General features: G+C 36.7%; 1 protein-coding gene across 2 annotated transcripts; it reads left to right on the plus strand.

Annotated features, from left to right (window-relative positions):
• On the plus strand, window positions 1-27,649 carry GPR180 (G protein-coupled receptor 180). Of its 2 annotated transcripts, none has more exons than XM_027557809.1 (9): window positions 1-236; window positions 2,351-2,509; window positions 9,126-9,326; window positions 15,046-15,226; window positions 15,369-15,418; window positions 18,164-18,321; window positions 21,940-22,193; window positions 24,275-24,352; window positions 25,365-25,463. In XM_027557809.1, the coding sequence occupies exons 1-9, from the start codon at window positions 92-94 to the stop codon at window positions 25,375-25,377; spliced, it is 1,239 nt and encodes a 412-aa protein (XP_027413610.1). In that variant the 5' UTR covers window positions 1-91; the 3' UTR covers window positions 25,378-25,463. The 2 variants fall into 2 exon arrangements, with proteins under 2 accessions (XP_027413610.1, XP_027413609.1); XM_027557808.1 differs by having other exon boundaries at window positions 10-236; window positions 21,940-22,131; window positions 25,365-27,649.
• The last annotated feature ends 22 nt before the right edge of the window (window positions 27,650-27,671 follow it).

Raw genomic sequence — 27,671 nt, forward strand, 5'->3', positions numbered from 1 at the left:
ATCCCCCTTCCCCCCATCTCAAGCTGTCGACGTGGGGCCGCGGCCGCGGGCGGTTAGGGGTTGGGGTGTGGGTACCTAGCAGGAGGCGGGGATGCGGGGGCTGCGGCTGCTGGCAGTGGCCCTCACCTGCTGCTGGTGGCCACCAGGCAGCCAGGGTAAGACGCTGCGGGGCAGCTTCAGTAGCGCCGCAGCCCGAGACGCTCAGGGCCAGAGCATCGGCCACTTCGAGTTCCACGGTAGGTTCGGGGCCGGGGAGAGGGATGAAGGCGCGTGGGCCATCCCGCGGGCCCTTCTCTCCCCGCCTCCCTTGGGGAGCCTGGAGCTGGCAGCGGCAAGGCTGGGGACTTTAGCCAGCTTACCTGCGCTTCCCCTGTCGCCGGTTGTCTCCCCTACCGCGGCTTCCCGGAATCGTGGGATGCGTTTATAGCCAACCCCTCTGTTGCAGCTCCCCAGATCCTCGTCAGCTCCCTCCCCCATGAGGGATTGTATCCTGCACCTAAAAGACCGTTTCCCCAATCCTCTCTTGCTGACGAATGTGCTGTTCTCTATCCTGCTGCAAGTTTCGAGATCCATCGTTCAAAGAAGCATCGTTTATTCACTCCTGTCAGTTTGATTGTGTACACTAAGACACCGTAATTACATGTGAACATAAGTTTCAGAACTGAGATTTTCTGGGTTTTGTCCTTTTTGTTTTAGTATAAATTTGCTAAAACCTGCTTGCAGCACAGAAATTTAGGATTCCCCTCCTCAACACGTCTTACAATTGTCACAATTGTGGGAATAGTTTGGTTACTCCCCTAGCTTTACTGTGGACCACGAGGCCTAGAATGAACTTGACAGAAATACGCACAAGTGCGTCCTGGAAGCTTCTTAATTTGTATCCTATGTGACCCTTCTAAAATGAGATTGCATTTGATTCTTCACTAAGGGTCTCCCTCAAAAATCCATAGTTATTAAATGAATGAATCTGCTTTCATTCTAATTTTTGCTTCATTTGCACCCTCAAAGTTTGAGTGTTTTTCTTGATACTTACTCTTAGTACTCTTAATTTGACTACTACTTTATTTTAAAAAATTATTTGCTTTGGTGAGGTTAGGACCCTTGGCTGTGCCGTGTGCAGCATGCTCAAGTGATAGTAATGTCACTACAATAAATGGCACAATCTGGACAGTGTCGGAAAATCTGGCATGAATGGAAGGTATGACATGGCTTATTCATGATTTGCAAATAGGCTTAGACAGCCCAGATATTTCACTGACGGTTACCTGATAGATACAGAGGAGAAACAAATAATAAATCCAGATTTCTGAGAAAAGATTGAGGAATAGAGTGTTCCAAGTATATTAACATACACACTTTCTCTTTTTGTTTGTGTTTTTACTATTATCAGTTTTCAGTGAATTCGAATTCAGTAAAATAATAGTACCAAGACCATACTTAGGAATTGTAATTCAGAACATGATTCAAAATGTTAATAGGGGATAGAATCACTTTTAAGGCTGTTGATAATTTATAATGTGATGAGTTTATGTCAGAGACTTAAATGATTTTTTGATACACACTATACATATAAATTTGTTTAAAATGTTTTGTCAAAGTGATAATAGTATAAAACAATAACAAGAGAATTAAAAGATCTTAAGATGAAAAAATTGTCCCTTGCTTCGCTTTTCCTTACTCAGAGTCCCTTTCCCTAACTCAGAGTCTTTCCTTAGAGGGACCTACTTTTTGCCTTTTTACCTACTTTTTGCCTCTTCTAGGCCTTAAATGTAGTTGCGGTGTGCAACGCAAGGCTCATTGTATAGTTGTCTTACAACATATATTGTTCTGAAAATTCCTATGTAAAAGTGGCAGATGTCAAATGTATCTGAAATTCATTTATTTAAACTTTCTTGCTATATTATATATGTTTGCTTTTTATAGTAAAATAATAATTAAATATTAGCATCCATGTTATATTAAAAACCAAAAGAAACTGGCAGGACATTTCTATAGATAATTTATAAACAAGTGTTACAGATTTGGAGTGGTTGTAAAATGAAGCGAAATTCTATTACAGTGCATGTCTATGTACAGCAGATGTTGCTGTTTATTCAGTGAAATGCAATCAGTTATCAGCTGAAGTGTAAGGAAACACAACACATTGTTTTGCATAATTAATGTGAATAATCACTTGACTTGTGTCTGAATGGGATGGTCATTCTAATATGAAGTACCTAGTTAAAATGAGATTTAAGAAAAATTGTGCTCTTTCAATTGCCATTTTGATAAATAGAGTTATTGAGTTGTCCTACCATTTCAGTTCCATATAAGATCAAACAAGTTGATAATTTTTGTTTTAATGTCCCAGGTGACCACGCTCTTTTGTGTGTCAGAATCAACAACATAGCAGTAGCTGTTGGAAAGGAAGCTAAACTCTACCTGTTCCAAGCCCAGGAATGGCTGAAGCTGCAGGAAGGAGGTCCTGAGTATAGCTGTAGTGAAAAATTATCCAAAGCTCAGTTGACAAGTGAGTATTTCCCCTTTTCTTTGATCATTTTTTTTTTTTCCTCAATGTTAGGAGTATTTACATATCAAGATGTTTCATGGCACAGTATACACCACACTCTGCCTAATACATTTTAAGCTAAATTTTAAGGAAACTAATCTCTTTGGTCAAAAGATAGAATGCTTTTTTTCCCTCTTACTCAAAATCTTTGAAAAAAATATGCAGATAATTTATAAAGGTATACTTTCATTCATTCAGACTTCTTACAGGCCACATAATTCCTACCAATATGGCAGATGTATTTTGACCCAGTGGCAGCATGGAGTGAATGATTATATTTGTTGAATGCTTATTATCTGGTAGCTCTGAGCTAAAAACTAAGCATGCGTTATCTCAGTTAATTGTATAATTTACCCCAAGTGATGCTGTTTTGCAGTATGCTGTTGGCACACTTGGGACCTAGTCACACGGTGCCACAGTGTGTCATTTTGGACTATCCCAGGACCACATCATTTGTAAACCGCTGGAGAAGGCAATGGCACCCCACTCTAGTACTCTTGCCTGGCAAATCCCATGGATGGAGGAGCCTGGTGGGCTGCAGTCCATGGGGTCGCTGGGAGTCAGACACAACTGAACGACTTTACTTTCACTTTTCACTTTCATGTGTCGGAGAAGGCAATGGCAACCCACTCCAGTGTTCTTGCCTGGAGAATCCCAGGGATGGGGGAGCCTGGTGGGCTGCCGTCTATGGGGCTGCACAGAGTCGGACACGACTGAAGCGACTTAGCAGCAGCAGCAGCAGCAGGTTCACCTCTGGAGAGGCTCTGCTTTTATTGTTCTGGTTACCTGAATCCTTGATCTCTTCTGTTGTCATCAACATTGTCCTGTGGGTTAGGGTGTTTGCCATCCAGAGTGAGTACAGGTATTTTTAATGCAGAAATGAAGAGTCTATGCCATGCTACCCATCCTACCCCTTGGACGTTAACTGGTTATTAATTAGGAATGTGAAATATCCATGAGAAAAACTGGGAATTATCTTTCTCCCCTTTTGCCCTGTATTTCCTCTACCATGTTCTACATATTGATGAGCTTCTTTTAGTCTAGTCAGTCAAGAACTTCTATTTCTAAACATCCGTTCTTTATTAGATAACAAGGTCTTATTACACGTTACTAACAGTGATTCTCAGTTTAGCGGCCAGTCAGCAGATATGTGGTTCCCTCGTAGCCTGAGTAGGGATGAGAGTACAAGTCCCATATCATCGCTGCCTATTGTGGGGATCTCTTGTCTAGGTTTCTGAGACGACATTGATAGTCTGCTGAAGAAGCCTGAACGACTAGATTCAGATATCAAAGACACAGTTACTTATTTACCCCAACCCTGAATTATAGAACTTATCTGGGAAGTTCATACAAAAGGTCATTGTCAGTTTTCTTTGCCTTTCTACACCAATTTGCTCAGCTAAGTGTTCCTCACAAGTATAAGAAGTTCTGACCCTCAGTTCCCAGTTCTCGTAATGTCTGCCACCATGCCATCCAAACCTGGTCCTCTTCCAGTGTTCCCTGTTTGAGACACTGGCATCACCCTCTATCTAGTGAGTAAGCTAGAAACCAAGGAGTCTTCCAACACTCCTCTCTTTAACCTCTCTATCCCCTTCCTGTCTAGTAAGTTTCCTCTAAATATCCCCTTCCTGTCTAGTAAGTTTCCTCTAAATATCTCTTGAATTCATCTACTTTTCTTCATCTTAACCCCATCATATTATTCCAGGAGGCCGTAGTCTCTTGCCTGGCCACTGCAGCTATGTTGCTCCCCCTCTGTAACCAGAGTTACAGAATAGCAGGTTTGATCGTCTCACCTTTACACCCTCACCACACCCTTAAATACTGTAGAAGGTTCCTACTGCTCAAGGAGAGATGACCCTCCTAACCTGATCAGGAAAGCCATCTGAGTCTGGCTGATGACAACCCCACTACCCCCCAGCTTCATCTCACAGTATTGCCCACTTTGGCCTCATTTTCTTTGTAGTGCTGGTTTTGTTTCAGAGCTCCCCTGGGCCTTTGCACCGGCTTTTCCTCTGTTTGCTCTTCTTCTTTGACTCTTCCATCCACTAAGTTAACACTTGAGGTTTTATAGCCTATTTTTTTCCACAGCACTTGTTATAGTTACAAGTTTATATTTATTTGATATAAAATCAATCAGTGAGAGCAGAAGGACTCTTTTGCCTATTCATTCATTCATTCACAATACTTCCCATACTATGCTAGGCACTAGTGATAAATCAAAGGACCAAAATCCTGACACTCTCCACAGCGCTTAAGGCTGCTTAAGGGTATGGATCAGGTCACTGTGAGTAAATGCGAAACTGAGGTTGTGATAAGAAGTATGAGTGTTAGTTACTTTTATGATTGAGAGAGGGTAAGAATTTATAATCACCATAGGCTCAGTTAAGCATTGGCTAAGTATTTGTAGGGTGAATTGTCACGCAGCTTAGTGCTTGAGGGGTTTTTGGTTAGTAGGTCATTTCCTTTGTATTTGGCACCTTAAAGTCTTTTTGCTTGTCTGTTAAAAATTGATCGGACAGTTTAAAGCTTTGAGCTGTAGGAATCGATTTATTTTCTTATATTACGTGGTCAATGTTATACCATATTGTATATACACTTGCAAAAACATAATTTTTATATCAGTCAAATACCTTCAGTCACAGAACTTACGTATATGGAGAGACTTGGTGCACTGGAAAGACCGCTAAACTGAGAATCACTGTTAGTAACTTGTGATAAGATCTGGTTATCTTTCACCTGCACTTTACCTGTCTGGTCAACAAGGAAGTTGGACTAGTTTTCTCCAAGGTTCCTAAAAGTCTAAAATGCTGTGATTCTAATTATGACCCTTTAGGTGGAGTTGCATGTGTAGAGAGCTATAATTTATAAAACCTCTTGCTGTTGTTTCTTTTTCTATTCTCCCTTCCTCTTCCTTCTCTGTTATGTGAACGGTATTCTTTGAAATTGCTGGAACGAAAGATCTCAGGAAACAGGAATTTTTGAAGAATGAAGATTGTTTTGTTAAATTTGAAGGTCTGAAATAAATTAAGTACTGATGGCATATATATTCCTTTCTACATATTTAATCAGTTCTTTTTCCAGTAACGAAAGCCAAGTCTTAACAAAATCTGTATTCTCTTTCGCGTATTATTTTCATATTTATAGTATGTTGTTATCTAGAAGCTTTGATGTATTGAAACAAAAAGCATATCCTTAAATTCATGACAGTGTAGTAGTATCACATATTTGAAGATAATTCCTTGTAAAAAAAATTCTTATTTCCTGACCATTAATGAGACTTTTAAGTATTAATAGCCTTTCACCTGCTTGGTGATGAGCTCATTAACTGTGCCTGATTCCTATGTAAAACCTTATTGCTGCCATGAACTATGAAAAGATTAGTAGATTTGAAAAATCTCAGTGTTGAATGTTGCTTTGATTATACGTTTTCCCCAAATTAATGTTTGAAGAATTATTTTTCAGTCTTCCTTTTTTCTCTTTCAGTAATGACATAAACCATCAGATTTTTTTAAATGGTGAAAAGTATTTTGTAGGGTTTTTTTTTTTAGAGCAACCAAATAAGATATTTAAAGCACAGAAAATGAGTTTTATGCGAAAGAAATTTGCTGTCAGATAAGAATTAAATGTAATTTTGTATATAAAACATTTTCAGTATTGTCTTTTTATATCATATGCATATATTTCCTTTTGTACATTTGATATATTTTATTAATTGCTTAAAAGTGTTAGTATCTTATTATTTTGAGTAATTTTGTGAACAGTATTCATTTCATTTTATAATTCTATTGGGCAATTAGCCATTCAACACCATTCTCTGCAATTCAAGTTTTGTTAATATTTGAGGTACTAATTGCATCAGCATACAATAAGCGTGCTGTGCTGTAGTCTTTTGTTTCAAAAACAATGAACATGCAGTTTTGTCAAGAGGCTTATTTCCTAGGCTTACTGAAAAAGGCAGCAAGACAAAAACTCAAGCCAGTATCTGTTTATGATGTGATAATTTTAAATGAACACATAATTTAAAATGAAGCATCAAAAAGTATATTGATGAAAATATAATGGTTAAATTCTTATATTATTTTATCTAAGAGAAAAAATGGAAGTGATAAAACCTCAACACAGCAGAGCTTTTATATAATAAGCCCAGATTATATAATGGCAAGCTGCACATTTCAAAAGCCTTATTTCTGAACTGCTTATTGATCGTGTATTGAATTCTTATTAAAGGTCTTCAAATATTTAACAGAAATTTGAGTCCTTGCTACTTTTCCCCAGAAGCTGTGCCTTAAGAAAAACAGTATATATGTCAGCTAAATTAAGACAGCAAAAAAAAAACAAAACCAATGCTATGGTATTCTTAACAAAATCATCTTGTCCCTTTTAACTACTATTAGTGAAATTCCCAAATGTAAAGTTTTAAGTCCTCCAAATTTGAATCCTGTCTAGATAAGTCCCTGTCTCAGTGATAAAGACAACTTACAAATAATGTTTTTCCAACTTTTTATTAGGAAAATTTTCAGTTATACATACAAATTGAAAACAGTACAACCAGCATCTGAATATTCTTGGCTTAGGTTTAATAATGTTAATATTTTGTTACATTTGCTTTATGTTTGTGTGTGTGTGTGATTTTTGTTTTGAACCGAAATGAAAATAAGCTGTGGGTGTGTTGAGCAATTCACCATATTTCAGCAGACATCTCATAAGAGTAAGGACATTCTTCTCCATAAACATTACCATAACAATACCATCACTGCATCTAAGAAAATGAACGATTTCATAGTATCCTCTAAAATCTTTTCCATATGCAAATTTCCACAGTTATCTCAAGAAATGTCTTTTATTTATTAAGAAGTTTTGTGTTTTCACTTGAGGAAAAGATCAAGACTAGCTGGCATGCAGTGAGGGCAGTCTGGACTTGGGAATTGGGCCCATCATATATTTTCTATATTTTATGAACATACATATGTTCTATATTTTAAGAACACTTTGTGTAGAATCAGACTCTTCACTTAGGATTTTCATATACCATCTCCTTTGCTCCTCCCAAGGATTCTGAGTCAGACAGGGCAAGTGTCTTTAAGTTTTCTACTGAAGAAACACATGTAGAGAGGTTAAGTGTTGTATTTATATGATGAGTCCCAAGGTTATAAGACTGCTCCTCTAACTCTCCTACTGTCTTTATTACACATGGTGTTTGAGACTTCACTCTCCTACCACACTTACGGTGGTACTGAGTTTCTCTTAGGTCAGAATCATAGTTTTAGATCGAGAAGGGATCTCAGACATCATTTAGTGTTTCTCAAAGGGAGTGCTATTGGCATTTTGGGTAGGAACAAGTCTTTATCATGGGAGACTATGTTGGGTTGCATGAGATTTAGCACTGCCCTGCTTCAAGTACGTTCTCAACTGCTATGACAGCGAAACTGTCCCTATACATTTTCAAATGCTCTACAAGAGAGTACAAGAGTTAGGCACTCAGTCGTGTCCGACTCTTTCCGACCCCATGGACTGTAGCCCTCCAGGCTCCTCTGTCCATGGGATTCTCCAGGCAAGAACACTGGAGTGGGTTGTCATTCCCTTCTCCACAAATGCTCTACAGGGGAATAGAATTACCCTGGATTGAGAACCATTGATTAGTGTAATCACTTTATTTTAAAGAAAGGAAAAGGACAACTTGTATTCAGCAACCATGCTAAGTGTATAACTTAGTGCTTGCATTGGCTCTTTGCTCTAAGTATTATCTTCATTTTATGGATGGAGAAAGTGAGTGTCATTGCTTATGTAACTTGCCCAAAGTCATATAGAAGGTAAATATTGGAGGCAAGATTCAAGCACAGGTCTGTGTGAGGCCAACATTATGTAGATCTGACCCAGTGTAACAACTCTTATATTCCTGTAATTTCTATTTTTCTGCTTTGAGTACCTTTTAAAGAAATAACCAAACAGGAAGAGATTTTGGACAATCTTTTGAAGGTGTTTGTTGGCCATAGTTTTTCGATATAATAGTTTGCAAAGTTTAATGCTCCATATTTAAATATAACTCAAGTAATTTTCAGAAATGTCACCATGATGGTTCACACAGCATTGTGAATGTACTTAACACAGAGCCGTACACCTAAAAATGATTAAAATGATAACTTTTGTGTTGTACACATTTTACCACTGCAACAAAAAAATTTTTAGTATTGCTCACTGACTTGAAAACTTTGGAAATATTTAATAGAAATTCAGGATTTCAATGAAAGCTTCCTAGTCAGTTGTGGTATTTCATAGAACGTTTTGCTTTGGAGTATAGCCGATTAACAGTGTTGTGATAGTTTCAGGTGCACAGCAGAGTGACTCAGTGTACATATTTTCATATAACTTGTATAGTGATTCTTTTGGTTGGTTAAATACAATATTTTAACCTGCTTTTTGACTTACAGAATTTATTCCAGTACTACATCAGGGTTTGGATTGCTGAGGCGATCAGAACTAAACAAAAGAATTCTAATTTCAAATTGATTGTGTGACTAAAACAATGAATACATTTGAGAGTTTTGCTTTGAAAGTGCTATTTTTTTTTTCTTTGAAGTGGCCGTGAATCAGACGGAACATAACCTGACAGTGTCCCAGATTCCGTATCCGCAAAAGTGGCACGTGTTCTATGCAGACAAGTACACGTGCAGAGAGGGCGGTGAGGAGTCTCAGATGGAAGATGTCCCATTTGAAATGATGTTACTAAACCCGGATGCTGAAGGGAACCCATTTGATCATTTCAGTGCTGGAGAATCTGGTAAGAATATGTATTTAGATATCCTAAGTGTAGAAAAAGATTTATGCCCAAGAATCTTCATGTTGTGTTATTTGAATACCAAAAAATTAAAAACAACTTGTGTCCAACAGTAGAGAAATGGTTAAATAAACCTTCTTATGGAATTGTAACAGCTGTACTATTAAGTTTAAAAGCAGAACTGGAAATTTTATGTTGTATGATTTCAATTATGTTACAAAATGCAGAGAACAACAGAAAGAAGTACAAAAATATGAACAGATTGTTTCCATACTTTGGCTGGTAGGATTATGGATAGTTTATAGGTTCTGCATTCTAAAATCTGTTTTTATGATAAGCTAGCTTAATTTTTATAAACAGAAGAATGTTGATAAACTGAGCAGTCTAAATTGGCAACCCAGTGATTAAGTAGGATAGAAACTCCATCACTTCATATAGCTGTCCTTCACTAAGGTATTTGAATATTTTTAGGAGTTGCCTTCATTGGAGCTTGCATTCATTTTAGGAATGATCAAAATTGATGGAGTTTTCTGAAGTAAAATCTACTCCCATAAAATATTTCGTCAGAATTTTAGGTTGACAGAATTTGAAGTTCTGACTCAGTCCTTACTTAGTCCTGACTCCTTCTGATCTATCTTCTCCTGTGACTGATTTTGATTTGATACTTACAGTGTGTTTAAAATCTGTCTTTCTTTTGCTCAAGTGGGGAATGTTACTTTGGTCATGTCACCAAGACTATTTAAATGAAGGGGAAAAAAATCTCACTGTAATACGGATTTCCATTAAGCATGGGATTCTTTGCAAGGCTATTATGTGGGGATTGATTTTTAAAAAGTGCCGTAAGTACTCAAAAGTATTCATTGCTAGGTAGCTGGTGTAACTTCCAAGGATCTCATCATTTCTTTCTTTAAATACCTAGATACCTTAAAATCTGAATAATTCTACATTGAGGGATTAATTCATTAATTCTCAACCCACCGCTTGGGTTGTATCTGGAGAGCTTAAGGAAAAATATAGATGTCCGCCCCCAGAGACTGAGATAGACTTGATTTTGGAGTGGAAGTGAGGCATTTAGCTAATTCTACTGTGTAGACCCACTTATCTAGAAGTCCATAGTCCGTGTTGTTTTAGAAATGTGTTGGTTTTAACATAAAGCCTGCAGAAGGATTCTTCCTAGTCTGTAGCCTCAGGTATGGAATTTGTTTCCAGGGAATAATTCCCAATTAGTTCGGTTTAGAAACTTTTCCTCATTTGACTAATTTTCTGCCCTGAGTAGAGAAAATTGATTTGCTATGCTTTTTACTCAGAATAGACTGTTAAACCATGTATCTTAGAGGTTCAAATTAGAATACCCTGGTGCAAAAAGTGACAATTAATGTTACATGTTACTCTGATTAAATTTTATAGTTTCCTTTCAAATCAATTAGGTATTTTATATATCTACCAGACTTCAGTTACTCCTATATTTTACAGACATAGGAACTTAGGGGTTTTTTTTTTAATATTGACTGAGGCAAGTTTGATGCTATTTGACAAAACACTACGTAGGAATATCATGCCTCAAGGTAGAATAGAATAAAATCGCCTCTTAAAAAATTAGAATCCTTGTTAATTACTTGTAGTTGGTAGAGACCAAAAGAAGTGCACAGAGTCCTGAGAGTTAAATCATCATTGTCTAAAGTAGACTTGATTTTTCTTGGAATAATATTATAGGCTCTTCCACATCTGCCATCTCACTGTCTTTAAGACTTCAGATATGTTTATTTTCTCTTGTTCCTTTTTTTCTCTCTGTTATCGATCTTACTTTTAGCTCTGTAACTTTAATGGAAAACTCTACTGCAAGTAGTATAGACAGTGCTGCTAAGTCGCTTCAGACTCTGTGTGACCCCATAGACGGCAGCCCACCAGGCTCCCCCGTCCCTGGGATTCTCTAGGCAAGAACACTGGAGTGGGTTGCCATTTCCTTTTCCAATGCATGAAAGTGAAAAGTGAAAGTGAAGTCGCTCAGTCGTGTTTGACTGATCGTGACCCCATGGACTGCAGCCCACCAGACTCCTCCGTCCATGGGATTTTCCAGGCAAGAGTACTGGAGTGGGGTGTCATTGCCTTCTCCAAGTATAGACAGTAAGGAAATTAATTCTCTTACATAACAATAACATCTGAGATTTCTTCAAAGCAGTTTATATAGCATTTCTCTACCCTCATATCCCCTGACTGTCAGCTTTGTTAGCTCCCTCATATTCACGGTTAACTGCAGTTATCTGGTCCTTGTATCTAGACAATGGCCAAATTTAGTGTCTCTTTGTTAAGAGCAAGGAAACTTTTCCCAGAAGGTCCCTCATCACATTTCATTGGCCAGAACTCTACACATGACCTTGTTATAACATGGTAAGAGAAATGTTAAGTGAAGGTATCAGAAAGGAGATAAAGGTAAACCAACAAGTCAAAGTAAAGGGTTAGGGTTAGGCGTACATATTTGGGCAAAGAGAGTATTGAAATTTCTCTAATTGGTTTACACTCATCAGGAGGTATCTTGAGACCCTGCGGGTGGGATGGACCTTGGGTTCTGAGACCGCAGACATCACTGGTAGGCCAGACTGTTCCAGGGGCTGCCCCGTGACCCACTGACTCTCTCCTTCTCTTACCCTCTTTTTTCCCATCTCCCATCATTTAGCCGGAGGTGAATTTTTTTAAAGCTGTCCTAAAAGTTTTCTTCCCACTGAATTTTACTAATGCTTCTTCCCATTAAGTTTGCCTTAAAAGCTACTCATTCTCTTATAAGTCTTTGTCACCCATTGCATGGTGATTTAAGAGTATTTTTCTTCTTTTGTGTATAGGCAAGACTTAATACCTAGTATCCACCTGTTTTAAAATTAGATTTTAGTTTCAAGGTGAACATAAATTGCTCTCCTCTGAGGGATGTTGGCAGAACAAAGTAAAGTTGAAGAGGAAAGAAACAGACTTTTTTCCTCGAGGTGGTTTGTTTAAAAGAAGCCTGAGTGCAAAAGCAGAGTTTTGTCTTTAAAGAATTAAAGTCAAGGTAAATAATTTATGCAAAATGCAATGAGCAAAGTATAGGACAAATGTCCTTGTTCAAGTTACTTAATATATTATCTCAATGAAGTAATTTGTTGGTTACAGTGTTAGCTTTTTATGGAAAATACATTTAGTCTTGAATAATCTGAAAACATTTTTTGCTAGTGACATGTCTTATTTTTAAAAGTCCTTTCCTCTATTATTCTGGTCGCAGTTGTTGTTTAGTCTCTGAGTCGTGTCCAACTCTTTTGTGACCCCATGGACTGTAGCCCACCAGTCCATGTTTCTCAGGCAAGATTTCCCATTCTTGCCTGGGAAACCCCATCGGATTCTCCAGGCAAGACTGCTGGAGTGGGTTGCCATTTCCTTCTCCAGGGATCTTCCCGACCCAGGGATTGAACTTGTGTCTCCTGCTTGGCAGGCAGAGTCTTTGCCACAGAGCCACCTGGGAGGCTCACTGTTCTGGTTACTCAATAAATAGTCTGAGAATGTTCTTTTTCTAGTGCATTTCTAACCTAACAGAGCCTGGAACCTTAACTTGTAATGAACATTCTGTAAAGTATTATAAATAAATAAAAATTTAAGTAGAATACCATATTTAATTCTTTATACTAAGAAGGAAAGACAAAAGCAGATTCAGAACACAGGATAGCATCAAGACTTTTACTGACCCACAGTTATAATGCTGTGCTTAGTTGCTCAGTCGTGTCTGACTATTTGCAACCCCATTGACTGTAGCCCACCAGGCTCCTCTGTCCATGGGGATTCTCCAGGCAAGAACACTGGATGGGTTGCCATGCCCTCCAGGGGATCGTCCCAACCCAGGGATCGAATCCAGGTCTCCCTCATTGCAAGTGGATTCTTTACCAACTGAGCTACCAGGGAAGCCCACAGTTATATGTTTAGCTTATTTTCTGCCTTGTTCTATCTATTAGTCTAACAATCGCAGGCTTATGGTCCTATTATTTCTAAAACTAGAATACTCTACTTCTCTATGTCAGGAATCTTAAAAGAACATACACCCATTCTGTTATTTGATATTCTCTTGCTGAAGTCTGAATGTGCTTTCTCACCTGGACTAGCGACGTGGACGATCAGCATTTATGTACGAAGAGCAGGAGAGACACCCAGTGGCTGAAAGACTTTCTGTTTTCTCCTAACCATGCCTAAAACATGATTGAGATTGAACTGTTTATTGAGTATTTTTCCTACTATTTGTATCTCCTGAATTACTTTTCCAAAATGATTTTCCATATAATGGAAACATTTCCTTCTGTTGTTTCAAGTTTATCCCACATGGGAAATTGGAGCATGTTCAGGGGTCATAGCTGGGTAAAAGTGAGTGCAGTTTAGACTGTTCATTCACAGATTCAATAGAGACAGCTGTCTTCATAGCCACTGTCACGGTGTCCAGTGTTATTTAGATAGAATATAAAAGCCCTAATGTTAGGGACTAACTTTCAGTGTAACCGAGTAAATGTAAACTGTTAAACTCAGAGCTTGCCCTGGTTTGGTATAGAAATTTTCTGAAAGTTCTGAAAAACGAAGACACAGTCAAAAGATTCCACGTAACGCAGAAAAGGGGGGTGTTTATCTTGAGAATGTGTGAAGACCGTCCTGAAAAGTTGCTGGTAGAAACTAGAGGTCGCTAAATGCCTAGCACCTGTAAAAAATTCTGCACATTTACTTTGTTCTTGTCTTTACCAGCCAACTCCCTTTGCTCATTCAAAATTTCTGCTCACTGAGAATTTTTATTTCAGTGTGGCCTGGCTTGACTCCTGTGACCTGCCCTAGCATCAGTTCTTTCCAACTTCAGTTTTTCTTGCTTCATCCTTTCTGTGTTTTGTGGTTTGATGTCCCAGGAGAACGTGCTTAGCCTCTTTGAGAACCAAGTGGTGCTGTTGGCCAGTGACCAGTCTTTGGACCGGTAGCCCTTTGGTCAGGTGCTTTAGTCTCAGTCGCCTGTGGAGTGGAATCACGTGGTCTCCACAGGTTTTTCTCTTTGACAGAACGAAAGCTCTTTGCTTCAGAAGGAGGCTCTGGTCATGACACATATTGTGACACTTTGTCCTAGTAGGAATTTAAGGCTTCCATCCATACCAGAGCTGTGGCTCTCAGGCTTTAGCTGCATCAGAGTCACTGAAGGACTTTTTCAAACCCAGAGTGCTGGTCCCCACTCTCAGGGTCTCTGAGACCTAGATACAGGATGAGTCCCAAATGTGCATTTCTAACTAGGTCCCTAGCGCTGGTGCTGCTCCTGGCCCAGGGCTCACACTTCGAGAGGCATTGTCAGGGAATGTAAACTATTATTGACTGACTAAGTCTATTTTTAAACGTCTTATAGAAGAAACCCATTTTGGGGGTAAGAAACATATGTAACTGAATGTTGAAATCATTGTTTTTTCGAACAAAACTATTATTTTGTGGTTAGCCTGTGGGCTTATTTCCTGACAAATATTTTTTTTTTTTAATAGATTGACCTTAGTTTAAGCTGTGCTCTTACAGTTAAGGCTTTATTCCAGAGTAGAAGATTATTTGAGTTTCAATGGGTTTTTCTTTTTTTCTCTTGCAAAAGTAAATAAAGGCTATGACTCCAATTAAAAGACAAGTTCTGCAAATATATTGATGGGAAGATTTGAAAGCAACCCAACACTGTAACTGGCTTGTTCCTTTCTTCTCTTCACAGGGTTACATGAGTTCTTTTTCCTCCTAGTCCTAGTGTACTTTGTGATTGCTTGCATTTATGCTCAATCATTGTGGCAGGCTATTAAGAAAGGAGGACCCATGCACATGGTTTTAAAGGTTCTGACAACTGCATTGCTGTTACAAGCTGGTTCAGCTTTCGCTAATTACATTCATTTCTCCAGGTAACTCAAAACCATTAAAACTGTGTTCATCATTATGTCTAATTAATCCTAATTAATCCACCAAAGTTATGTTTGCTTTGATTATGAATAATTTTGTTCACATTTGTAATTTATGCTAATATTCTCCTCTTCAATTCCTCAGTTACTCCAAAGATGGAATAGGGGTACCTTTTATGGGAAGTTTGGCAGAATGTGAGTATCTTACTAAGCATTTCTTTAAAACATAAACTTACTATCTGCTTCTTGTATGTTTTCCTTTTTCATCACTTATTTTCTGTCATAATACAGTTTTTTTAATCTGAGGTTGATTAGATTTGGCTCAACTAAAAATAAGATTACAGATTTAGTTTCCACATATCCTGTTTAGTTTCTGTAGGGATAGATAATGTGTTTAGCTATTCATTGTCTTTAGAGCATATTTATGCCCTTTCTGTCATTTTTATCCTCAATAAAGACTCAGTGAAGTAGATATGCTTATCCCTATTTTGCAGATAAAGAATCTGGGCTCAGTGACAGGAAATACATTTCCAAATGTCAGTCGTCTGGTAGATGGTAGAGCCAAGACTTAGACCTAATTTTCTGACCACAAAGCTAAAGATTTTTTTTTTTCCCTTTTATCATCCCCTTTTTGACTTTTTCTCTATGTTTCTAACCTGGAGCCATAGAATAAACCTATAATTGAGCTGACTTCTCAGCTTTGTTCTTTGATTTATAAGAGGAACTCTTATGAGGTAATTATTCAATTAAACATGATGGTGAAAAAATAAAATTTCCTATAATCATAACTTTTAAAAGAGAACTTAAGAGGTACATCAGGTCATATGCCATTCTCAGTTCTGAAAAACAAGTTAAGATTTGCTCTAAAAAAGCAGGTCCTGAATACACAGCCATTCTAGGATTTACTTTCCTTATATTTTCCATGTTTCTCTTCTAGTCTCCTCACTCTTTAATAGGGTGTCTTACAGTAATCTCTGTAATCATCTCAGGACCCGCTTATCCTGATGCTGCCTATTTTAAGATTCTAAAACTTCTGTAGCCTCTCCTTTTCCTTGTGAAGAGGATGTGTATACTGTTCACCTCTTGGGCATGAGCAAAAGTTGACTCTCTTTCTTTTGACACTACCAGAACCCTTCTTTGTCCCCCTGTTTTCTCTTAGATGACTCAGGATGTTTATAATAGAGTCCTAGAGTTTTAAAGCTGGACAGAACATAGAAATAATTTAGCTCATGCATTTTAGATGAGGAAATTGTGGTCCAGAGAGGCAAAGCATACAGAGGCCCATCAGTAGCAAAGCTATTACTAAAATCAAGGACTTTTGAAGTTTTGTGAGTATCTACTGTATACAAAACAGTTTCAGGTTGTCTGGCATCTTCATGGTAGGTTAAAAGCAAAAGTCTTTTTTAAAAAAACTACAGTAAATCAACATTGATCATTTTTGGTAGTTCTGACAACAGGTTTATTAAATGATAAAATTTCTTTTTAAAAAAAATTTTGGCTGCCTTACATGGCATGTGGGATCTAATTAACAGTTCCCAGACCAGGGATCAAACCTCTGCCCTTTGCAGTGGAAGTGCGGAGTCTTAACCACAGGACCACCAGAGAAGCCCCTAAAATTTCAAGATTTTTAATTAAATTCCACAGGATGGGGTTTTTGTGTAATCTGTGTACTTTGTCTATAATTAGTTACTTTTCCAAGAACAGATAAGCTGTGTTCTGCCTGTCGTCACAGTTACAGTATATTATATCAATATGTGCATTAGTTAGTACACATATAAATGAACCAGAAAATCTATGTACCCCCCCACACCCTGTATTTGTAAAAACAAATAGCAAAAGCTAAGTAGCAACTTATGTAGGTATATTCCTTTGGCTGACTTCTTTAAGTAACTGAATATGTATTTGTAAAATGTTTAATAAAAATAATTAGCATCACAGTCTAAATCTCTGGTGAAAGTAAAAAAGTTTATACTTTGTATAAAAACAGTAAAAGAAGACATAAAAGTCATACATGGCAATTGAAAGGAAGTTTTATTTTGTTAAATTGTGATCAAACGTTTATTCCAAAATCCACATAGAAATATACTTTGATGAAAGGTTATATTTTTTAAAATCAAAAAATAGGACTTCCGAAAAAAATACACGTGTAAGTGGAGGTAAACGACTGATGGTTGTTTACCAGTAGCGCTGAACTAGACGCCGGGCGGTTTTGTTGTGTCCTTTCCACAGCAGCGGACCTCCCTGAAGTGTGAGTGATGGCCGCCTGGTGGCGCTTCACACCAATGCATGGAGCACTTCGTCTGACTTCAGGACTCACACTAAGGCCAGCATAATTGGATGCTACAGTAGCTCTGTGTTTCTTTATTGTCATGCTATTTCTTACTAATAGTTTCAGCAACTTTTCTTCACATTGTGATTCAGCCATCAAAAAACATTAACAACCCAGAAATATGTAGTGTTCTCCACACTGCAGAAGTTATATTTAAAATGGTTTTCGTAAGTGGTGAGTTATAGATTGTAGTTAGAAAAACTAAGAAAAATAAGGAACACAGATTTAAAGCTGGCCTTAAAAATATGTACAGGTATATATATATTTTTAAAAATAGGAGTTTTGCCATTATGTTAGCTATTTTCAGAAATGTTTACAAATTTAATGGCAGAATTCTTTAGATTTATTATTGAATTTCTGTAGTTTCTTTTTGAAAGTGCCTGTCTTTTGTGCTTAATAAGATAATTATGTTCTCAATGCAAAAAGGATAAAATTTGGGAATTCCCTGGTGGTCCTGTGGTTAGGACTCTGAGCTTTCACTGCCCAGAGCGCGGGTTCATTCTTCAGTTGGGGAACTAAGATCCCACAAACTGTGTGGCATGGCCACAAAAAAAAAGGAGATTTGTTGTATTGCAAAAGCTCAGCTGACTTTGGTTTTCATTTCCCATTAGTTTTTGACATCGCTTCCCAAATTCAAATGCTATATCTACTTCTGAGTCTGTGCATGGGTTGGACAATAGTCAGAATGAAGAAGTCTCAGAGCAGACCTCTCCAGTGGGACTCTACTCCTGCATCTACTGGTATTGCTGTATTCATGGTCATAACACAGGTGTGTAGTGAAACCAAATATTTCTGTTCTATACTATTCAAAAATGCAGACTTGACAACATCTCCTGTCAAAATTGAACCCCAGGACCCATGAGAAATTTGTGTCGTTTTAAACTATGAGTTTAAAGTGTGATAGATCATAAGTGAAGTAAATCAGAAAGAGAAAGACAGATACTATACGGTATCACTTACATGTGGAACCTAAAATATGACACAAGTGAAATTATCTATGAAGCAGAGTTTATTCTCAGACATAGAAAACAAATTTATGGTTACCAAAGGGAAAAGAGGGTGGAGGAGGGATAAATTAGGAGCTTGGGATTAGCAGATACACACTGCTATGTATTAAATAAACAGCAAGGTCCTACTGTATAGCACTGGGAACTATATTCACAATCCTGTAATAAACCACAATGGAAAAGAATATGAGAAAGAGTATGTATATATGTGTAACTGAATCACTTTGTTGTACATCAGAAACTAAGACAACATTGTAAATCACTTATAGTTCAATTTTTTAAAAACACAGAAAAAAAGAGTGATGGATCAAATAACCTGTTAATTTTCTGAGTGCTAGTATATGTAAATTGTAAAATTTCATTGTAATTTACCTGAATCTGAGCTTCCTATCAGCTTATTTAAGCACAGTATGTTTAATATTCAGTTAGATTCTCATTTTCTAATTAAGAGCTTTCTTTCATATTTTCTAACACTTTGTAAGTACTCAGTATTAAATCAGTCAATGAATGAAGATTCATTCATTGGCAGGAATCTACTTTATACATGAAAGAATTCAAGTGAATATCAGATTAAAGAAAAAAACAAAATGTAAAATAAAAAAGAAGGGGATCTTGTTTTTGAAATCAAATACACCCATGGCAACCCACTCCAGTGTTCTTGCCTGGAGAATCCCAGGGACAGGGGAGCCTGGTGGGCTGCCGTCTGTGGGGTCACACAGTCGGACACGACTGAAGCGACTTAGCAGCAGCAGCAGCAGCACACCCAAAACAAATTTGGTCTTTTAGAAGGGTCCTCTCTGCTCTTGTTTTGTTTTCCTCTGTTGTAATATGTAGACATTCTAGACTCTCTGTGTACTTATATGCAATGGATTTATAAAAATTTAGATGAAAGATATAAACATAAAAATCTGTACTGAATTTGTGACCAGTATAAGTTACAGATGAAAATGAAATATACACTTGGGTTCTATGTAGGACATCATAATTTGTTTTAATGCATTAAATAAATGGAAAAACTCAGTAGTGGAGGGTAAAGCCTGTGCTTTATTCATCTCTGTACCTCTAGTACTTATTTAGGACTGTAAGTGCCGAGTGACGGTCTATTGAATTTACATGATTGATTTAGAAAGGGGCCATATCATAGGTATTTATATTTAAAAAGAAAATAATGCCAGGAAGGGAGAGCTAATGAGAAAGAACTGAATTGGAGGTGATTAAAATAAGGACAAGATCCTACCAACTTAACATTTCTGATCCAGGGTTTAGGGAGAATAATGTTACATCAAGTTCAAGTCTCATTTCTCAGTAGCCTTTTTTAAAAACTGAATTTTCATTATTTCACTATAATTTAAATTCATTATCATAAACATACAAATTGAGATTATAACTACATTAGACTTTCTGTGAACATTTGTGACGACTGTGTTAGACATGGCACTGATCCTCAGCAACAACCAGACTAGGAGGACGAGACAGGCAAACAGAGATCATGTAAATATGTACACTGTATTCCACAGGTCACACATTAGCATATGTATGTGAAAATATGGGAGTGCTGTGCTTAGTTGCTTCAGTTGTGTCTGACTCTTTGCTACCCCATGGACTGTAGCCCAGCAGGCTTCTCTGTCCATGGGGATTCCAGGCAAGAATTCTGGAGTGGGTTGCCATGCCCTCCTCCAGGGCATCTTCGCAACCCAGAGATTGAACTCAGGTCTCCCACATTGCAGGCGGATTCTTTACTACCTAAGCCACCAGGAAAGCATTTGTGAACAATGTGTTAGACATGGCACTGATCCTCAGCAACAACCAGACGAGGTGGATGAGACAGGCAAAGAGAGATCATGTAAATATGTACACTGTATTCCACAGATCACGCCTTAGCATACATATGTGAAAATATGGGCGTATGAATATGTAAAAATGTGAATCATGGGAAATGGTTATTTTTTTCTGCTTTGTTGGATTATAATTGAAAACCAGAAATTGTATAGATTCAAGCTACATAAGTTGATGTTTTGGTATATATACATTTTGAAATGATCACCAAAACCTAGCCAGTTAATATCTATCACCTCATGTAGCAGGAGATAATAGTTCTATGATAGCACTTTTTTGTGGTAAAAAGTCAAGTTTAGAAATGCATGTTGAGGAATCAGATGGGTATAATTTGGTGGGGTAGAAGAATAACTTTAAGTGAAAAAAAGATCGAATATTTGGTCCAAGAAGGAAATTCATCTGTGCAAGAGGAGAACAGAGTTCACCTAGCAAGAATGTAGCAGGAGTAAAATTAGGGTGGAAGATTCAAGAATGAGGAAAGGAGGTGGTTGCTGGTAAACCCCATAAAGCCTAAAATTAGATTTAGTAATGGAGTTTTCATCTAAATCTTTTGGAAGCCACTGAAGACTCAATTCTGAGGGCTGAGTTGGTAAATGAAGGGAGAACAGAGGACCAATGACTTGTGTGATGGTAAAAATTATCATAATTTAAGTGATTGATGTTTAGTAAAGATGGAGAGTATGTGGGCACTGATTTCTACTGAATAGCAATAAACAACAGCTTAATCAGGAACTTGCTGAGCTTTTCACTGGTGTAGTAATCATGGGGGAGAAAAGGTGAACAAACACATAAGGAAAGTAACTCTGCCCTGGGTGCCATAATGAAGATTAAAAATCCACTCTCCTTGGAACTTCCTTGGTGGTCCAGTGGTTAGCACTTACCTTCCAATGCAAGGAGTAGGCCTTCAATCCCTGGTCAGAGAGCTAAGATCCCACCAGAAGCAATATTGTAACAAATTGAGTAAAGACTTTAAAAATGGTCAACATCAAAAAAAAAAAAAAAAAGAAAATCTTAAAAAAATCTACTCTCCTTTAACCAGAGAGGTTAACATGGGAAAAAAGAGTGCAATCAACAATTCAGACTTGCTAGTTTGTGGATTATAAAAGATACTGAGATATTTGAAACTTTATCCTGAGATAACAGGCTTGAATACAGAACAGTTTGATTCATAGTAAGGTGTTGAAGTAAGAAAGAGATTGATTTAGAAGAAACTTTGTGCTTATTCTGTGCCTCTTTTCAACTTATTTTCATCATAAGAGATGTGTTACTTGAATTGTGGTAGCAGTAGTATTTTTTATCTCTGATACATAGTCTCATTTGATAGCAAGCCCCTTCCTCCAGCTTCTGGGTGTCAGTGAGGGGAAAAACTGCCCATATTTTATCAACACCTTATATAGTTTGATAAATCTTAGAACCTCTTAGGAATGAATGTACTGTTTAGGGGGATATATAAAAGAGTTGAATAAAGTACTTTATTGTAAGTAGATAAGACTTTTTTCTCTAAAAATATGTATTTATTATTATTATTAATTTTTTTTTTGCAGAGTATTTTGCTACTTTGGGAACAGTTTGAAGAAACCAGTTCTCACAGCCACCATTCGCACCACAGCTTAGCAGGGATCCTTCTTATCGTTTTAAGAATTTGCCTAGCGTTGTCCTTAGGCTGTGGACTCTACCAAATCATCACAGTGGAGAGAAGTACACTCAAAAGGGAGTTCTACATCACCTTTGCCAAAGTATGGGTTTGCTTAGAAAATGACTTCTTTGCATTGTCAACTTCATTCTGCATTACTGGGAAGTTAGTATGCAACCCTACGCTTATACTTCATAAACTTTTATTATGTGCCAGGCACCACTCTTAAGCCCATTATGTGCTTCAGCTCATTTAATCTTCACAATTTATGAGCTGCAGATGATACTATCCCCATGTTACAAAGCCCATGGAACAGTAGTTTCCATGTAATCTTTGGCAGGACAGAATTGTAATTTCTCGATCAATAGGGATTTTACATTCTTTTCTATATTATCAGAACTTTTTAATAAAAAAATAGATTACTGTTTGCATTTCTCAAAAAAGCAGTTTGTAATTGACTATGAACTGGTTACTCCCAGAATTATGCAATGTTTTATAACGAATCATGAAGAGCCATCCTTCAGCGTAAGCAGAGGGAGCCAGGAGACTGAGTACACGCCACACTTCAGCCATTTCATGGCATCCATACGAGATCGCGTTGACTTCATTCCCCCTTTCCATGTCCTTCCTATGCCAGTGAGAGCCAAAGGCAGATGGATTTTTTTTTTTTCTGTACCCATTTAATAAAGGAAAAGATCAGGAGAGAGGTTGGGGCAGTCACATTACAGAAGCCTCCCTCCCTGGAAGGTAATACTTTTGGTATACAGGTGGAGAGAATCCATAACCTATCCTCTTGGCAACTCTAAACCGCATTCTGACAAGCTGTGTGGTCACTCACCCTAGTCCACAGTCTCAGAAGAGTGAGGCTGCTATGGACAGAGGGCCATGATTCCTTCTTTATTCCTGAGGTGGAGCTTTGTCAAGCTGCTGCCACAGGCCTCTCGTGTATCAAACAGGCAAGGATATGCCTTTCACTTTGGAATTCTTCACAGATACAGTAGTGCCTGTTGTCTGAAACGTTAGTGTATACTTCAGTTGTATGAAAACTAAATTTTTTCTTTTCAATGTTATAAACAGTACCAAAATTTTTCTTAAAGTGAAATTTTTATATGTTTTCCTATAACTATTTGAATAGGTTCAGACATCCAGAAGCATTTAAAGAGTAGCAAACACATTCTCACCTCTCTCCCATCTATGCAGTTATCACCTCCTTACATATTCACAACTATTAATTCCTAATTTATTTTTCAGAGAATTAAAAATATATATTATTAAATATTTTATATTTCCTTTTGCATTTATACAGATAGTAACATACTAAACACATATTTATACATCTTGTTTATTTTTCTTACAACATCAAGGTACTAACCCTGTCAAGAGCTAGTAGTATTAACCTATTATTTTATTTCAAATTTAATTTTGGAAAAGGATATTTTGCCATGTTCTAGGAAAAATAGAAAATATATATTTGAAAATATAAGTGTTAAAAAGTTTCCCATTCCTACTTAACTAATTCCAGTGTCTTTTGTACTAAATCTCAAACAAGTAGCCACTGTTAATCAGTTTTTTGTGTTATTCTTATAGAATTTCTTTGTGTATCTGTATGAAACTATAAATGAATATTCTTATGTCTTTTACAGAAATATTGCACATTTGTACCTCGATTTTCTCAATTATCAATTTGTTACTTGTTTAAACATGTTCTGCTGCTGCTGCCAAGTCGCTTCAGTCATGTCCGACTCTGTGCGACCCATAGACAGCAGCCCACCAGGCTTCCCGTCCCTGGGATTCTCCAGGCAAGAACACTGGAGTGGGTTGCCATTTCCTTCTCCAATGCATGAAAGTGAAAAGTGAAAGTGAAGTCGCTCAGTCGTGTCCGACTCTAGCGACCCCATGGACTGCAGCCTACAAGGCTCCTCCATCCATGGGATTTTCTAGGCAAAAGTACTGGAGTGGGGTGCCATTGCCTTCTCCGTTAAACATGTTCATAGTGTATCAAAATGTGTATATGTGAAAGATGAAGATTTTAAATACTCCTAAAAAACCCATTTGATTAGAAACGAAGTATCATTGTCACAACAATAGCAAACTTATTTCTATTTTTTATTGCAGTTTCTACTGTACAGGCCAATTGAGATCAATCAAGACCTCCTAAATAGGCTAGTAATGTTTTCTCTCTGGTACATTATGAAAACAGAGCTTTCACAACTGCGCTTATTCAACATATTTTTCATTTGTTTCAGGGCTGCATCTTGTGGTTTTTGTGCCATCCAGGTCTTGCGTGCATTTCTGTCATTTTTGATGACTACCAAAGAGATAAGGTAAATAATATATGTGATCAAATAGTTTTATTTGTAGTCTTTATTGGGAAATTAAGTAGGAAAAACCTATTTATCCACTCAGTAGTTTCTTTGGATTCTGTGAAATAAAACTTGGAAACAAAATATTAAACCAGTGAGTATTTCAATTTAGTTTATAAGCAAAATGATGGAAAAATAGCTTTTGTTATTCCTATTTTAACCTATCTTATAGTACTATTTTATAAATTAACTTTTAGAATGTATAAACACAGCTTTGTTAAGAAAAAATGATTAAAAATGTTCACTACATAATGTTAAATATCAAGATTGCTTTAAAAAAAAATCAGTCTGGTTGCTTTAACACCCTGCAGACTGGAGTGCCATGCTCACGTATGTCACATTTTGGTTGCATTGATACCTACCATCTTAGGTGAATGACTCCATCATTTCAAAGTGGAGTTCTGCCAGGAGCTGTTTACAAGCAATGCCATATGTGCTTGAACACAGAAGTGTGTCTTGAACCTGAGGTATTTACAGAGGGTAAATAGATAGGAAGGTAGTCTACAAAGACAGAGAAGCGACCTGAGAATTTCTGAAAGGGCTTTTAGAGTACTCGTCAAGATTCAGGTAGGGGCACTCTTTATTCCTATTACTAGATTAGCCAGGAGCCTGATTTTTCTTATTACTTTCTTATCACTTATAACTTTTGTCAGTACATGCACCCTGAGGAGAGAATGGTTTCGTAAATTATTCTTTTGTGTCTTGTGGCATCTATAAACTGCTAAAAGAATTTTACTTTTGAACAATTACAGTCCTGAACATTAGTTGTATTTTTCTATTGAAAATTTCTTTTTAAAAATTTACCCTCAGTAAAGATGGGGAAGATATAATTTTTTATTTATATATATTAAAGTATATATAAGTTTATGTATGATGTTTATGTATGTATAAAGCATATATAGGTTCATGATAAATTGAATACAATTTCTCTGTTTTTGCATGCAGTAAAGCATTCCCTTTCTTTTGTTTTCAGGTCATTACAATAGGTGTTATCCTTTGCCAGTCTGTTGCCATGGTCATTCTCTACAGACTCTTTCTATCCCACAGTCTGTACTGGGAAGTTTCTTCACTTTCCTCAGTAACACTACCACTGACCATATCATCTGGACACAAAACTCGGCCTCACTTCTGATACTTGCTTTTCTCTAAGGAAAAGTGAATTGATTCACCAGAGTGCAATAAGGATCCAAATACAGTGACTTTTTTTTCATACTTGTGGTATGAAAAATTGAACAGAGAAGGCAGAGCATGTTATATATATATAACTGCATTTAAGCAGTACCAAACTGAAAACTGAAAAAAAGGTAACAAATGTTTTGAAATATACTTAATAAACTTTCAAGAAAGAGCATTGTTATAAGGTGATTTATACAATTTCCATATGGAAATAAAGCTGAAAAGAATTGTATAATATTTTTATAAGAGACTCACCACTTACAATGCCTCATCCTACATCAGTAGTTAACTCAGGTTTGATAGTCCAAAAAAAGTGATCAGTTAAATGATTACTTACTTATATGTATCTAAACTAAGTCCAGTTATGAAATCAGTATAATACACTGGTTAAAAACTGCTTCTTTTTATGCTTTAAGGAAAATGCATTTCATATTGGAGTTTAAAGATATTGAAAATTAAGTTACTTAAGAAAATTAATATAAAATATATTTGTAGTTAAGTGAATAAGCTTTTGTTTATTTGTGGATGGGGTTATTCTCCATTTTCTTCTATTACTTTTCGCTCTCTAGTTAGGATTTAGCTTGATTAGCAAAGGGTTTTTGGCAGATAATTTATGAAAACTTAGATACATTGCAGCGGTTATACAAAGGATTTTAAAATCTGAGCACTTAGGTGAAGGGACAAGCAGGTTAACATGTTTAAAAAGAAAGAAGGAAAAAGTACTCTATGATATGGTTACTAAAATTTTAATCCTGATATAATTCATTTCTCTTACATTGAATCCCCAATCATAATTAAGCTGTATACACAGATTAAATTAACAGAAGCATTTCACATAAATGTTGGTTTCAGTCATCAACTACCCATGAATTCCTGCCCAAGGATACTTAATCAGGATTAAATTTTCTATGAATAATTGGAAAACAAAATACTCACTGGATTTGTTATAATCCGTGTTGGCACTGGATTCTAAGTGGTTGCCATCTTGAATCCTTTGTAATAAAGCCATATTTTTTGCGAATGATGCCCTGGTATTGAGTATTCAAATACTCTATCAAGTGCCTGTTAAAAAAATTGCTACATTGTTGTTGGTACTTGCAGTCTAAAATGACTATTCCCATTAAGAGTCACTGATCACAGATTATTCTGTCTTGCAAGTCCTTCAGGCCTTTTCATTTTTACCTCTGGCTTATTTTAAAGATTTTTCTTTTTTAATCTACTTTCAAAGGTGTTATGTTTTTAAGCAAGAAATAGTGCACTGATCTGGTAATTTACCTTTTTTAATTAAATGTAGTTAAAGTAACATAGCAGAACTTTAAAAATATCTATTTTGTCTTTGTTTTTCCTTTGCATCTAGTCTCATTGAAAGTGAATAGTATTCTGCTTCATTTTAAAGGCAAAACACATGTGTTCGTGACTAGCAAAATGGCAGAATGACAAAGTTCAACCTGCTCATTAAATCATCAACAGCTCTTTGTAAATTATTTAATAAATGAGAGCTACAGGTTGAGACTAGAAAGTCGACAGTATGTTTTAGATTTATGTGATCTTCTGAGTGGTCATGACCTTTTATTTTACTACATCTCACATCTAATAACCCCAGTTATTGTCTGTTGTATTCAACTGAAGTGCAGTTAATTGAGCTGAAAAAAAAGACTGAAGCCTTTTCAAAAGTTTTGTTAACTTGCAACAATGGGAAGAGAATAATCTTTGTGTTACCTACACAAAGAACATGGAAACTGTAATCAACATGTATGAAATATATTACTGTGCTTGCATTTATGAGGCTTGAGCAATTTATTTTTTACTTTTATTTTTTAATTTATGGTTGAATTTACTGATAATTTATTTTGTTATTCAAGAGCCATTGTTAAATGAAGGAAGACAGTTTGTTAATAAATGTATAAAACAGCTGTGAATAATTAGTAATCCAAGTTCAGAATTCATAGTTTGTAAGTCATGACATGGTATCCTCTGTTTTTTCTCTTCCTGAGTGTTTACATGGAGATTTGTTACCACAGATTACAGAAAGATAACTGTATACTGCAAACTCTAATTAAAGATCAGAACTTTGCTACTTTCTTTATTTGTCAGATAATGCGTT

Source organism: Bos indicus x Bos taurus, chromosome 12 (genome assembly GCF_003369695.1).
Source record: "Bos indicus x Bos taurus breed Angus x Brahman F1 hybrid chromosome 12, Bos_hybrid_MaternalHap_v2.0, whole genome shotgun sequence".
In the NCBI taxonomy this organism is placed as follows: domain Eukaryota; kingdom Metazoa; phylum Chordata; class Mammalia; order Artiodactyla; family Bovidae; genus Bos; species Bos indicus x Bos taurus.